This window comes from Canis lupus, chromosome 10 (genome assembly GCF_048164855.1).
Source record: "Canis lupus baileyi chromosome 10, mCanLup2.hap1, whole genome shotgun sequence".
NCBI classification, from domain to species: domain Eukaryota; kingdom Metazoa; phylum Chordata; class Mammalia; order Carnivora; family Canidae; genus Canis; species Canis lupus.
Genome location: NC_132847.1, coordinates 68,603,396 through 68,617,939, shown reverse-complemented (window position 1 = coordinate 68,617,939; position 14,544 = coordinate 68,603,396). Strand labels below are relative to the sequence as shown.

Below are 14,544 nucleotides of genomic sequence, written 5' to 3'. Positions count from 1 at the left end.
AGCTTCCTCACAGCAAAGGAAACAATCAACAAAACTAAAAGGCGACATACAGAATGGGAGAAGATATTGTCAAAGACATATCTGATAAAGACTTACTATCCAAAATATATAAAGAACCTATAAAATTCAATACCCAATTAAAATAAATCTTTAAAAATAAATGTTTTAGGGGTGCCTAGAAGGTACAGTCCAATAAACCTCTGATTCTTGATTTCAGCTCAGGTCATGATTTTAGGGTCATGTGGTTGAGCCTGGCCTCGGGCTCCCAGCTCAGCAGGATCTGGTTGTCTCTCCCTCTGCTTTGTCCCTCTTTTCCTGTGTGTGTGCATGTGTGCCTTTCTCTCCCAAATCTTTAAAACTCAACACCCCCAAAAAAGAATAAGCCAATTAAAAAATGGGTAGAAGACATAAACAGACATTTCTACAAAGAAGACAGATGGCCAACAGACACATGAAAGATGCTCAGCATCAGTCATCGTCAGGGAAATACAAATCAAAACTATAATGAGATATCATTGACACCTATCAGAATGGCTAAAATCAGTGACAAGAAAGAACAGGTGATGTCGGGAATATGGGGAATTGGGGACCCTCATGCACTGTTGGTGGGAATGCAAACTGGTGCAGCTACGGTGGAAAAGAGTATGGAGGCCCCTCAAAAATGTAAAAATGGAACTACTGGGACTCCTGGGTGGCTCAGTGGTCCTGCATCAGGTTCCCTGCAGGGCACCTACTTCTCCCTCTGCCTCTCTCTCTCTCTGTGTTTCTCATGAATGAGTAAATAAAATCTTTAATAATAATAAATTAATTAAAAATAAAAATGCAACCTACCCTATGATCCAGTAATTACCTTACCTGGGTATTTACCCAAAGAATGCAATAACAATAATTCAAAGAGACAGACAGGGATCCCTGGGTGGCACAGAGGTTTGGCGCCTGCCTTTGGCCCAGGGCGCGATCCTGGAGACCCGGGATCGAATCCCACTTCGGGCTCCCGGTGCATGGAGCCTGCTTCTCCCTCTGCCTGTGTCTCTGCCCCCCCCCCCTCATAAATAAAAATTAAAAAAAAAAAAAAGAGACAGACACATGCATCACTAAGTTTACACAGCATTATTTACAATTGTCAAGGTATGGAAGCAGCTCTTGTCCATCGACTGATGAATGGATAAAGATCTGATACCTGTGTGTGTGTGTGTGTGTGCGCACATGCACACGATGGAATATTATTCAGCCATGGAAACGAATGAAATCTTGCCATTTGTAACAACATGGTTGAAGCTAGAGAGTATAGTGCTAAGTGAAATAAGTCAGGGAAAGGCAACTACCACATGATTTTACTCATGGAATTTAAGAAACAAATGAGCAAAGGGGAAAAATAAGACATCAAAAAACATTCATTTTTTTTTTAAGGTTATTTTATTTTTTTTAGCAATCTGTCCACCCAGTGTGGGGCTCAAACTCACAACTCCAAGATCAATCTAGTTACATGCTCTTCCAAATGAGCCAACCAGGTGCCCTGGACTCTTAATTATACATAGCAAACCAATAGTTACCAGAGTGTGGGTGGATGGGGGGATGGGTTTAATAGGTGATGGGGATTAAGGAGAACACTTGTGATGAGCACTGGGTGATGTATGGAAGCTTTGAATTACTATATTGTACACCTGAATATTAACTAACTGGAATTAAAATAGAAGCTTAAAAATTTCAGGGCTTGAAAGATACCATCAGGAAAGGCAGACTACAGACTTGAAGAAAAACCTTTGCAACACATGTGTCAGAAGGATTAGTTATATCAAGTTGTATGAGGACCACTTACAGCTCAATAAACTAAAACAGTGCACAGAAGATTTGAAGAGCTCCTTTATAAGATGGTGAAAGAAGGGCCACAAGCATATGGAAAGATGCTCATTGTCTCTAGTCATCAGGGAAATAGAAATTAAAATCACTATAGGATAATATTACATGCCCAAGCTAAATTTTATAAAGTTTACTGTACCAAGGCTGTGGACCATCCTTCACTGGTGTACAGTGGGGGCTATGTAAAATTTAGGTATGATACTTTGGAGAAAAGTTGGGCAGTTTCTTTAAAATTTAAACCTGTGCCTACATTACGACCCAGTCATTCTACCTGACCATTTACCCAAGAGGAATCAAAGTTCATATCCACACAAATATTTGTGCAGAAATGTTCATAGCAATTTTATTTGTAATGACTGAAATCTAGAAATACTCTGTTACAAGTGAATAAAGTACAGTTTATCTCCATGATGAAATACTATTTAAATACAGAAGAATAAATCAATAAGGAAAAGAGGATTTTTTAATGAAAGAAGCCAGACGAAACATTACAGTGACTGAAAGAAACCAGATTTTTAGAACACCTATTGTATGATTCTATTTATGTGTAAATCTGAAAAATGAAAATCAGTCTATGGTGACAGAAAGCAAATCAGTGGTTGCCTGGGGACAGGGTTTGGAGAGAGATGGATTTCAAAGGAGTACAAGGAAATTTTGAAATGATGAAATATTTGTTACCTAGATTGTGATGATAGTTTCACAAGTTTTAAATATATGTCAAAACTCATAGACCCCACTAAAAAGGACAATTACTGACCAATATCCCTGATAAACATGGATGCAAAAATTTTCACCAAGATACTAGTAATAGAATCTAGCAGTACATTAAAAGGATTATTCATCATGACCAAGTGGGATTTATTCCTGGGCTGCAAGGGTAGTCAACATCAATTAGTATTATATATCACATTAATAAAAGAAAGAACAAGGACCAATAGATGCAGAAAAAGCATTTGACAAAATACAGCCTCCTTTCTTGATAAAAACTCTCTGCCATGTAGGGATAGAAGGAACATACCTCAATATCATAAAAGCCATGTGCAAAAGACCCACTGCAAATATCATCCTCAGTGGGGAAAAGAGCTTTTCCATTAAGGTCAGGAACACGGACAGAGATGTCCATTCTCACTATTGTTGTTCAGCGTAGTACTGGAAGCCTAGTAGTAGTCCGACAACAAAAAGAAAAAAGACATCCAAATGGCAAGTCAAATTTTCATTCTTCACAGATGACATGATACTCTAGGAAACCCAAAAGACCCCCCTGCAAAATTGCTAGAACTGATAGAGGAATTCAGCAGTGGCAGGTTAGAAAATCAACACACAGAAGTCAGTTGCATTTCTATATACTAAAAATGAAGCAGAAGAAATCAAGGAATCAATCCCAACTGCAATATACCTAGGAATAAACCTAACTAAAGAGGCAAAGAATCTGTACTCCGAAAACTATAGAATACTCATGAAAGCAATTGAGGAAGACACAAAGAAATGGAAAAATGTTCCATGCCCATGGATAGAAAGAACAAATATTGTGAAAATCTCTATGCTACCCCCAAAGCAATCTACACATTTGGTACAATCCCTATCAAAATAACATTTTTTATAGAGCTGGAACAAACAACTGTAAAATGTGTATGGAACCAGAAAAGACCCTGAAATAACCAAAGGAATATTCAAACAGAAGACCAAAGTTGGAGGCATCACAATTTCAGACTTCAGGCTGTATTACAAAGCTATAATTGTAAAGACAGTATGGTACTGGCACAAAAACAGACACATTTTATTCAATGGAACAAAATAGAAAACCCAGCAGTGGACCTATGGTCAACTAATCTTTGACGAAGCAGAAAAGAATATACAATGGAAGAAAGTCAGTCTCTTCAACAAATGGTGTTTGGAAAATTGGACAGCCACATCCAGAAGAATGAAACTGGGCCATTTTCTCATGCCATACACAAACATAGACTTAAAATGGATGAAAGAGGAGAGCCCCGGGTGGCTCAGCAGTTTAGCGCCGCCTTCATCCCGGGCATGATCCTGGAGACTCGGGATCGAGTCCCACGTCGGGCTCCCTGCATGGAGCCTGCTTCTTCTGCCTGTGTCTCTGCCTCTCTGTCCTTCTGTGTCTCTCATGAATATAAATAAATAAAATATTTTTAAAAATGGATGAAAGACCTAAATGTGAGATAGGAATGCATGACAGTCCTAGAGGAGAACACAGGCAGCAACCTCTGAGCTTGGCTGCAGCAACTTCTTGCTAGACACATCTCCAAAGGCAAGGGAAACATATGAACATTGGGACTTCATCAAGATAAAAAGCTTTTGCACAGCAAAGGAAACAGTTGACAAAACCAAAAGACAATCTACAGAATGTGAGAAGATATTTGCAAATGACATATCAGATAAAGGGCTAGTATGAAAAATCTATACAGAACTTATCAAACTCAACACCCAAAAAAGAAATAACCCATTCAAGAAATGGGCAGAAGACATGAGCAGATGTTTCTCCAAACATGACCTACAAATGGCTAACAGACACGTGAAAAAATGTTCAACATCACCCGGCATATATTTAAATGAAAAAACCACAATGAGATACCACCTCATACCAGTCAGAATGACTAAAGTTAACAAGTCAGGAAGCAACAGATGTTGCCAAGGATGCGGACAAAGGGGAATTCTCTTACACTGTTGATGGGAATACAAACTGGTACAGCCACTCTGGAAGACAGTATGGAGATTGCTTAAAAAGTTAAAAATAAACCTACCCTACCACCCGGCAATTGCATTATAAGGTATTTATCCAGAGGACACAAACAGTGATTCAAAGGGGCACATGCACCCCAGTGTTTATAGCAGCAGAGTCTACAACAGACAAAATATGGAAAGAGCACAGATGTCCATCAACAGATGAATGGATAAAGAAGATGTATATATACACACTGGAATATTACTCAACCATCAAAAAGAATGAAATCTTGCCATTTGCAGTGATATAGATGGAACCAAAGGGTATTGTGCTAAGTGAAATAAGTCAGAGAAAGACAAATACTATAGGATTTCATTCATGTGGAATTTAAGAAACAAAACAGAAAGGGACACCTAGGTGGCCCAGTCAGTTAAGCATTTGCCTTAAGCTCAGGTCACAATCTCAGGGTCCAGGGATCAAGCCCTGCATCAGGCTCTGTGCTCAGCAAGTTGTCTGCTTGCCCCTCTCTTTCTCCCCTTGCCCTCCTGGCCTGTGCTCATGTGTGCGCTCCCTCGCTCTTTCTCTCAAATGAATAAAATCTTCAAAAGTTAAAAGAAAACAGACGAATATAGGGGAAGGGAAGAAAAAATAAGATAAAGACCGGAAGGTTGGGATGCTTGGGTGGCTCGGTTGAGTGTCTGGCTTGCGCTCAGGGTGTGGTCCCAGAGTCCCAGGATCGAGTCCCACATTGGGCTCCTTGCATGAAGCCTGCTTCTCCCTCTGCCTGTGTCTCTGCCTCTTTCTCTGTGTCTCTCATGAATAAATAAGTAAATATTAAAAAAAAAAAAAGAAAAAGAAAAACAGGAAGGTAAACTACAAGAGACTCTTAACCATAGGAAACAAACAGGGTTACTGGAGGGGAGACAATGGGGAGATGGGGTAACTGATGGGCATTAAGGAAGGCACCAATGGAGTGAGCTGTAGGTATTCTGTGCTACTGAAGAATCACTAAATTCTACCCCTGAGGGATGCCTGGGAGGCTCAGTGGTTGAGTGTCTGTCATTCAGCCCAGGGTGTGATCCCAGGATCCGGGATCAAGTCCCACATCGGGTTCCCTGCGAGGAGCCTGCTTCCCCTCTGCCTATGTCTCTGCCACTCCCTGTGTCTCTCATGAATAAATAAATAAATCTTTTAAAAAAAAATTCTTCCCCTGAAACTAATAATATAGTATATGTTAACTAAATTGAATTTTTAAAAATATTTTATTTATTTATTCATGAGAGACAGGCAGGGAGCCTTCATGTGGGACTTGATCCCAGGACTTGAGGATCACAACCTGAGCCAAAGGCAGAGATGTTCAACCACTGAGTCACCCAGGTATCCTCAACTAAATAGAATTTAAATAAAAATTTAAAAATATATTAGGTCAGAACTTCATATAACAAACAACTTTTATGTATGTATAATTTATTTGTATGTAAAATAGAAAAATAACTCCTATCAATTTCAGGGTAATGCTGACTGAAAATCCTCCAGAAAATTTCAGGGTAATGCTGACTGAAAATCCTCCAGAAGTTCTGTTTCTTCCAGAATAAATGCTCACATCCTTCCATTGGATTACAAGGCCCTGTACCATCCACTCCAGCTTTACTTTTTGAGTATCTTCTTTGATGCTTGCCCCCCACCCCATCTTTTTGTTCACCAAACTGATAGTTCCTCCAACTTATAAAACATGTTAGGTATGTTCCTACTACTAGATTATCCAATACATAATTCCCTCTGCCTTGGGAACTTTTCTCAGATACCCTCCGTTTTCTTCACCCTGCCTTCTTGGACCTACCCCAACCAGCCCTCCCTCAGTACTCCTGATTTTTCCTGTTCTGTTTTCTGTAGTATTTATCACCTTCTCTTCTGCAGTTAACGTATTTACTGTAGTTTGTGTTTATCTGTTTTAATCACTAGAAGTAAGCTTCAGCCAGGTAGGGGTTTTTGTCTTCTGTTTGGTTTACTTATGTTTGTGCCTGACAGAAAATAGACATTCACTCGAGTATTTGTTAAATTATTAGGATGCCTAGGTGGCTCAGTTGGGTAAGCATCCAACTCTTGGTTTCAGCTCAGGTCATGATCTCAGGGTCATGGGATTGAACCCCACATCCAGCTCCTTGCTCTGAAGGGTCTGTTTCTCTCGCTGTCTCTCCCCCTCTCACACATCCTGCCCCTCATTAAAATAAAAATGTTTTTAAAGATTTATTTATTTATTCATGACAGACACAGAGAGAGCGAGAGGCAGAGACACAGGCAGAGGGAGAAGCAGGCTCCATGCAGGGAGCCTGACGTGGGACTTGATCCCCGGCCCCCAAGATCACACCCGGGCTGCCCAAAATAAATCTTTTTAAAAATGTTTGTTAATGTTTGTTTATTATTGTTTTTCCTGCTATTTTTGAAGCTTAATATTGTTTTGTATTTTCATCTAGGATTTTTTAACTTTCATACTTATTTTATCAAAATCTAATGTAAACTTACGTATATAAGAACTTAGGGCACTTTAATTCCTTCCTTTTGTCCTCTTTTACCTCCTAACTCATGATACCATTGTTATGTTCTAAAACTTTTTATTTTAATCTGGCAATTTGTTAGTATTGTTTTATGTAATATTCATTTAGATCAAACCATATGTAACTGTAGACTCTTAATCCTTCTTACAACTCAGATATGCTTCTGGGTTCACTTACCTTCTGCCTGAAGGATATCCTCTAGTACTCACTTAGGGAAGTCCATGATAACATATTTGAAGTTTTCATTTGCTCAAATATATGTTTATTATGTTGTCAGTTTTATTTTATTTTTCTTTATTTTTTTAAGTTTAGATTACTAAAAAGTAATCTCTGCACCCAATGTGGGACTCAAAATCATGACCCTGAGATCAAGAGTCACCTGCTCTCCTGACTGAGCTGGCCAGGCGCCCCTGCTGTCAGTTTTTTTTATTTTAAGATTTTATTTATTTATTCATGAGAGACACACAGAAAGAGGCAGAGACATAGAGGAAGAAGCAGAGGAGCCTGATGCAAGACTCGATCCCTGGACCCGGGATCATGACCTGAGCCAAAGGTAGACCCTCAACTGCTGAGCCACCCAGGCGTCCCCCCGGCTGTTCAGTTTTAAAAGATATTTTGCCTTCCATAGAGTTCTAGGAATATATAAATATAAATATAAATATGTCTATTATTTTCATTTAGTATATTAAATCATTTGATGATATTCTGGTTTTCTTTTTTGCTCTTAGGAAGTCAGGTGTATCAGCCTAACTACTGATTTTTTCTCTCTGGCTATTCTTCAGATATTTTCTTCGTCTTTGATATCCTGTAGTTTCAGTGTGATGTATCTGTTTAAGAATTATTTTTCTGATTGGAGCTTTCTTGGGCTTCTTGATTCAGTGGATTGTTGCCTTCCATTGATTCGAGAAATTATCTTTCCACATATTTCCCTTTCTTACTGTTTTTATTTTCTTATTTTGTAGAGCTTCAGTTTGACCTATTATACCCTCTTACTCTATTCTGAGTGTCTCAAACTTTTTTTCATATTTTCTATTTCTTTATCTCTCTAAGCTACATTCTGAATAATTCCTTAGGGCCTAACTTTGATTTTACAAATGGTCTCTAATCTGTTGTTAAATTGGTCCAGTAATTTAGAGTTTAAGAATTGTGTCTTTTGTTTCGAGAAATGTTATTTTGTTTTTTTTTTTAAGTTATCTCTTGCTCAATAGATATTTTTTCGCATATCTTTTCTTTTTTTTTTTTTTTTTTTTTTATTTATGATAGTCACAGAGAGAGAGAGAGCGGCGCAGAGACACAGGCAGAGGGAGAAGCAGGCTCCATGCACCGGGAGCCCTATGTGGGATTCGATCCCAGGTCTCCAGGATTGTGCCCTGGGCCAAAGGCAGGCGCCAAACCGCTGCGCCACCCAGGGATCCCTCGCATATCTTTTATTTCTTCAAGTGTACTATTTTAAAGGATGCCTGGGTAGCTCAGTCAGTTAAGTGTCTGCCTTCTGCTCAGGTCATGATCCCAGAGTCCTAGAATTAAGTCCCACGCCAGGCTCCCTGCTCCTTGGGGAACCTGTTTCTCCATCTGTCTCTGCCTCCCTCTCTCTTCTTTCTGTCTCTCATGAATAAATAAATAAATTGTAAAACAAACAAACAAGAAATTTAAAAACATACTGTTTAAAATTTTCATCTGATAATTCCTGTGTCTGAAATCATAGCATTTGTTATTTGTCTCTCTTAGATTTTTCTTTCTTTTCTTTCATTCTTTTTTTTTTTTTTTTTTTTTAAGTCATGTATTCATTTTACCTAGAGAATGAATTACATGTGTTATTCGAGGCTTGAGATCATGGTATGCTTCTCCAGAGAGAATTTGCTTATCTGCAGCATTCAAGGGTCTGTGTTTAGGACCATTTCAGTCTAAATCCACAACATTGTTAATTTTATTTTGGACTCCTAAATTTGAGCTATAAATTAGCAGAGCTTTCTTTTGGTTAGAACTTTTCAGAAACTTTTTTGTCCCTTCTCTGCTAGGCACAAAGGCACCTTTTCTTGCAATCTTCTCTGAGGGTGAGAAGGGTAGGTTATTTGAGCATACATTTCTAGATTAATGCCATAAAGGTCACCTGTTGACTTCCTTGGGCCAATCCTGGAATTTGCATCTTGTCTACTACCCCATGAGACTTAACAAAACCAAAGCTCAGTTTTTTAGGGGTTAGGTTTTTGACCTGGTTATTCTTTATCATCTTGTAAGCTGTTTGATTTTTTTTTTAAAAGATCTTTTCACTCTTTTATCAGGCCTTATCTGCATTCAAGTTGGTCTATATTCTTTAATCCGCTACTGTATTCACATTTTTAAAAAACATTATGTTGGTGCTTTTCTTTTCTTTTTTTTTTTTTTTGTAGCATATATCCTTTGTAATATTTTAAATGGCTCTGTAGGTTGGACAGTGACTCGTGAGTTATTTAATTATTCTTCAATTTAGATATTAAGCTTTATTCTTCAGGGTTTTGCTATTATAAATATTACTGACAAACTGATTTCATTGGTAAAAATGTTAACAGTTTTTGTTGCCTTTGTTTCTTTTTGTTGATATATTTTCCAAATGTAAAGTATCTTTTGGTCATTCAAATCTTGAGCTGTATAGTCTTTTCATAAAGATACTAACTCATTGTCTAAAGGTTACTTTGCTAAAATAATTGTTTCTGTTTATTTGAGGAGTGTATATTGGAAACTATCAGTGATTCTTTGTAAAAGTTTAACAGATGTTCTTATCATATTTTACTTGGAAGAAATTACTAAAATTTATCCTTGTTAATTGTTTGCCAATTCTTTTATTCATCACTATTTAGCGTTCTGTGATATTTACCTCAAGATTTTTCCTTATTTCTCTAAAACTTAGTACAACTAGTCTTCTGCCTAATAATCTCACAGTCCCCCCATAGCCATCTGTATTAGTTTTTTTGTGTTTTAAAAATACCTCCTTTGCCCTTCCCCCATCTCAGTGGTTTACAACACTTAACATTTATTTCTTTCATACCACTGACATTTATGCAGCTGTGAATCAGTTCTTGGCAACACACTTTCACATGTGTTTGTGCTCCAGGCCTAGGCTGAAAGTGTTAATCTATTTGAGAAGTGACATTCTTGTGGCAAAGAGTAAAAAATAGGAGAGTTGGTATAAACCCATAGTGCCTCTTGAAGGTTCTATATAAAGAGGTGGTATATGTCTGTTTGTGTACTCATGATTAAGTGCAGTGGGAATTGCTTAAAATATGGCAATGGGGACGCCTCGGTGGCTCAGTCGGTTAGGCATCCAACTCTTGATTTTCAACTCAGGTCATGATCTCAGGATTGTGACATCAAGCTCTGCATGGGGCTGGAGCCTGCTTAGGATTTTCTCCCCATCTCTCTTTCTCTTTAAAAAAAAAAAAAATGTGGCACCACAAGTCACAATACTAGCCAGCATTATGTTGTGGAAGGGACAAGTAAATTCTTGCCAACAATAATATAATCTATTATATCTCTTATGTTTAACTTACTGGCATAAATTTTCATAATTATTCCTATCCATATTGAAGCCTCTTTGTGAAGTCATCCTTTATCCCTTAAATAGAGTTATTTGTTTTAAAAATGAATCATTTAAAAAAATCATTTTACCTGTGATCTTGACACACTTGCATGTTAGTTACCATTACATTCTTGTCTGCTTTGTTCATTGTTTCCTCAGCACTAGAAAAATGCTTGATTCACAATGTGCTTTCAGCAAATGTTTCCCTTCTTATTTCATCATTTATTCTGTCACTTACCTCATTTTTTTGTATCTTCATCCATTGTTTTTTCTGTAAACTCCCTAAAGTTTCTTAATGACTATATTTTCTTGAATTATTTTAATAAATCACAACTACATATTTGACAAATTCTGTTAACTTTTTTTTTTTTTAATTTTTATTTATTTATGATAGAGAGAGGCAGAGACACAGGCAGAGGGAGAAGTAGGCTCCATGCACCGGGAGCCCGACGTGGGATTCGATCCCGGGTCTCCAGGATCGCGCCCTGGGCCAAAGGCAGGCGCTAAACCGCTGCGCCACCCAGGGATCCCAAATTCTGTTAACTTTTTAATGAAGAGAATAAGTTTTGAGTTTTTAACTCCTCTGGAGAATATAGCCTACGTATTTCTTTCCATGAAATGTTCATCACTCTCATTAAAAAGAAAAAAAAAACAATTAAAAAAAAAAAAAAACCCTCCCTTTGACTCTTCTTACTATTGTTCTAAAACTGCTTTACTTTTTATATTTCTCATTCTCTTTTACGTCCTTTGATCCCCTACCCCTTTTAAATGCTATTCCTCTAGTCCCGAAGGGTAATAATTCACTGTTTTGTTTTTTCTTTCTAAGGCTGTTGTCTTTCTTAGAATTTTCTTCTTCCTTCCTCTACCACTTAAGTATGCTCATATTCCCAGGTTCTATTTTTAACTCTCACCATTTCTTGTCTTCTGTTGTGTGTATGTATTTATTTTTTAGAGAGAGTGTGTGCTCAAGTGGAAATGGGGGCAGGGAGGAGGAGCCAGAGGGAGAGGGAGAGAGAGAATCTTAAGCAGGTTCCATGCCCAGCACAGAGTCCTGATATAGGGCTGGATATCTGGACCCTGAACTAAATCACAAGTTGGACCCTTAAATAACTGAGCCACCCAGGTGCCCCATCTTTTGTCATTTTTAGTGGAACTCTCATTCATACTATTTTCACATTTGTTTCTATATAGATGATTTACAAATCTGTGTCTTAACACTAGTTTTTCTGAGTTTGCCTTATTTCCACTTGTGTCCTGCCATCATCTCAACCTTGATATGTACAAAAAAACAAATTGTTTCCTATTAGTATCGATTCCTCCTGTTGGAGTTAACTCCTGTTTTTGTTGCTGGTTCACAGTCACCAGGCTTCTGAATGGAAAGGGAAGAGTACTAGCACTTGTTTAACATCTAGTATACAGCAAGAATTGTGCTTTTCAATTACATAATGTCTATCTCAAGTTTTACCTCCTGAGAAACCTTCAAACAATAACAGAGGATCCTCTGTGATGCCTCCCTGACTACTTAACAGTACATTTCTGTTTAAGCTACTAGATCCTCAGTATATAAATCTCCTATAATTCATAGTTTTCGTTTGTAAGCCTTTCAAAAATAAGGATTTTTATTTCATACTTCTTTTCATCAGCACTGTACCCTCTAGGGACAGTACATTTTCATAAGTATTTGACAGTTTTCACAGAGAAACAGTGCTCTCAATAAGGGCATGAATCTCAACCTCAGTAACAAAACTAAATCAATGAAAATGAAATAACTGATAACTCAAAACTAAATAGCAGCTAAGCTAGACTCTTGAACCTAGCTGGAAGGGGCAGAGGCTCTTTACTTCTACATTAAGGATCACCTGTTAAACAAATCTTTACTCCATAACAATGTCTGTTTGTCAATAATATATCGTCATAAAGCCTTTTTATATTGCTTTGATAACCATATTTATAGAAGATAGAATTATTTACTTTAGCTTCTCTTCCCCATTAGGTGCACCAGGTATAATTTCTTCACCCTATGCAGGGGCTGCTGGATTTGCCCCAGCCATTGGATTTCATCAAGCTACAGGTAAGTTTTTAAAGTTGAATTTGAAACAGTTTTGTAATATCTGTATGTTCTAGTAACTTATCAAGATGAAAAATAGTGCCATATTAGAAGAATTTACAGTAAAAGCATTATGTGTATTAGCCATAGAAGTGGCTCATTGTGTGATGCACAGCTTCCTTGTCCTTACAGATAATTCCCTGCGGTTTCATTCTGAACCCCCAGGTTCCAGTATATGTTCTGCATCATTTATACTTCTTGTTGGCACAGATTACTATAGGTTGCTATATTAAGTAACTTCATATTTGCCTTTTAAATTCCTGTAGAAAATGTATGAACTGCTTTTGTCTTTGCTGATAACCTTATCAATTAATTGCATGTTGAACAGACCTGTGTCTTACTTACATTTGTGTTCTTAATGCTTTTGATGGCATTCAGTACATACAATGCAGTCAGTAAATACTTGAATTATTTTTTAAAGATTCTATTTATTTGAGACAGAGAGAGCGGAAGTGGGGGAGGGGTAGAAGGAGATGGAGAAGCAAACTCCCCATTAAGCAGGGAGCTGGATTCAGGACTCTATCTCAGGACCCTGAGATCATGACCTGAGCTGAAGGCAGACACTTAACTGCCTGAGCCACCCAGGCACCCCAAATTATTTTTTTCAAAATTTCATTCATTTATTTGAAAGAGAAAGAGCATGAGTAGGAGGAGGGGAGGGGGGAGAGGGAGAAGCTCACACCTCATTGAGCAAGGAGCCTGACTCAGGGCTCAATCCCAGGATGTTGAGACCATGACTTGAACCAAAGGCAGACGCCCAACTGACTGAACCACCAAGGTGCCCCAGTAAATATTTGAATTAATAAATACTTACTATGCAACTTTCTTTTTTTTTTTTTCTTTTTTTTCTTTTTTACTATGCAACTTTCTTATGTCACTAATAGGTCCAGAGGATTGCCACAGTGTATACATGCTGTTTATTTTAGGGGATATATACTTTTTAGCTAATAGAAATAATTAAGAGATAGCAGTTAGTTAATAGTTTGATAATGACTTTCTCACTCTTTTCCAAATAGTCAACAAAATGAATTTGATCATGATTTAAGGGAAAGAAAAAAATTACTTTGTGGTTTTCTCTCTAGTGCCTAAAGAAACACTGAGGGTGGTGTTTAGAAGAGTGACATGGTGTGCAGCCTGCTACACATAGTACATTTCCCGTTTCCACCGATTCAGGAGTGTAACTGTATTTCACATTGCAGCCCAGCTGCTTTCTGTCAATACTCTGTATCTTCTGTCCCTCCAGTTTGGGGAATTTTAACTCTTCTTTCTTTGATGGAGAGGATGACTCAGGGCTCAGTCCCAGGATGTTGAGACCATGACTTGAACCAAAGGCAGACGCCCAACTGACTGAACCACCGAGGTGCCCCAGTAAAAAAGAAAGAGTAATAAGATTGAAAGTTTTATGTTTTTGGTGGTTTTACGACCTTTTAAATCTATGTTTAATTAAATGAATATTCTCCCTATTCCACTAAAATGAAGACATTATATATAATTTTTGTTTGTTTGAAACTCCCCAGAGTTTAACTGATAAACATTTGGAAGTAGTGATATATGGTTTCTTTCATTTAGATATTAGTTCTTTTTGTCACACACTATGTGTAAATCACTGTAGATGGTAAGAGAAGAATGTACCCACAGGGCACCCCTGAGCGGGATGGGTGCACACACAGACCTATACACACAGGTGCTACACACCCCGCAGGGTAACAAAGTTGTACTATTGATACGTAATAAACCTACTGAAGTCATTCAGAAGTTACAGAGTTGGATCGGAGGGACA

General features: G+C 37.8%; 1 protein-coding gene across 14 annotated transcripts in view; it reads left to right on the top strand.

Annotated features, from left to right (window-relative positions):
• The window catches only part of PTBP3 (polypyrimidine tract binding protein 3), a 152,220-nt gene that overhangs the window by 124,427 nt on the left and 13,249 nt on the right, over positions 1 to 14,544 (top strand). For all 14 annotated transcript variants that reach the window (XM_072842355.1, XM_072842352.1, XM_072842354.1 and 11 more), the window contains one exon: positions 12,651 to 12,728. In XM_072842355.1, the coding sequence (XP_072698456.1) occupies positions 12,651 to 12,728 (78 nt within the window). The remainder of the gene's footprint in view (positions 1 to 12,650; positions 12,729 to 14,544) is intronic.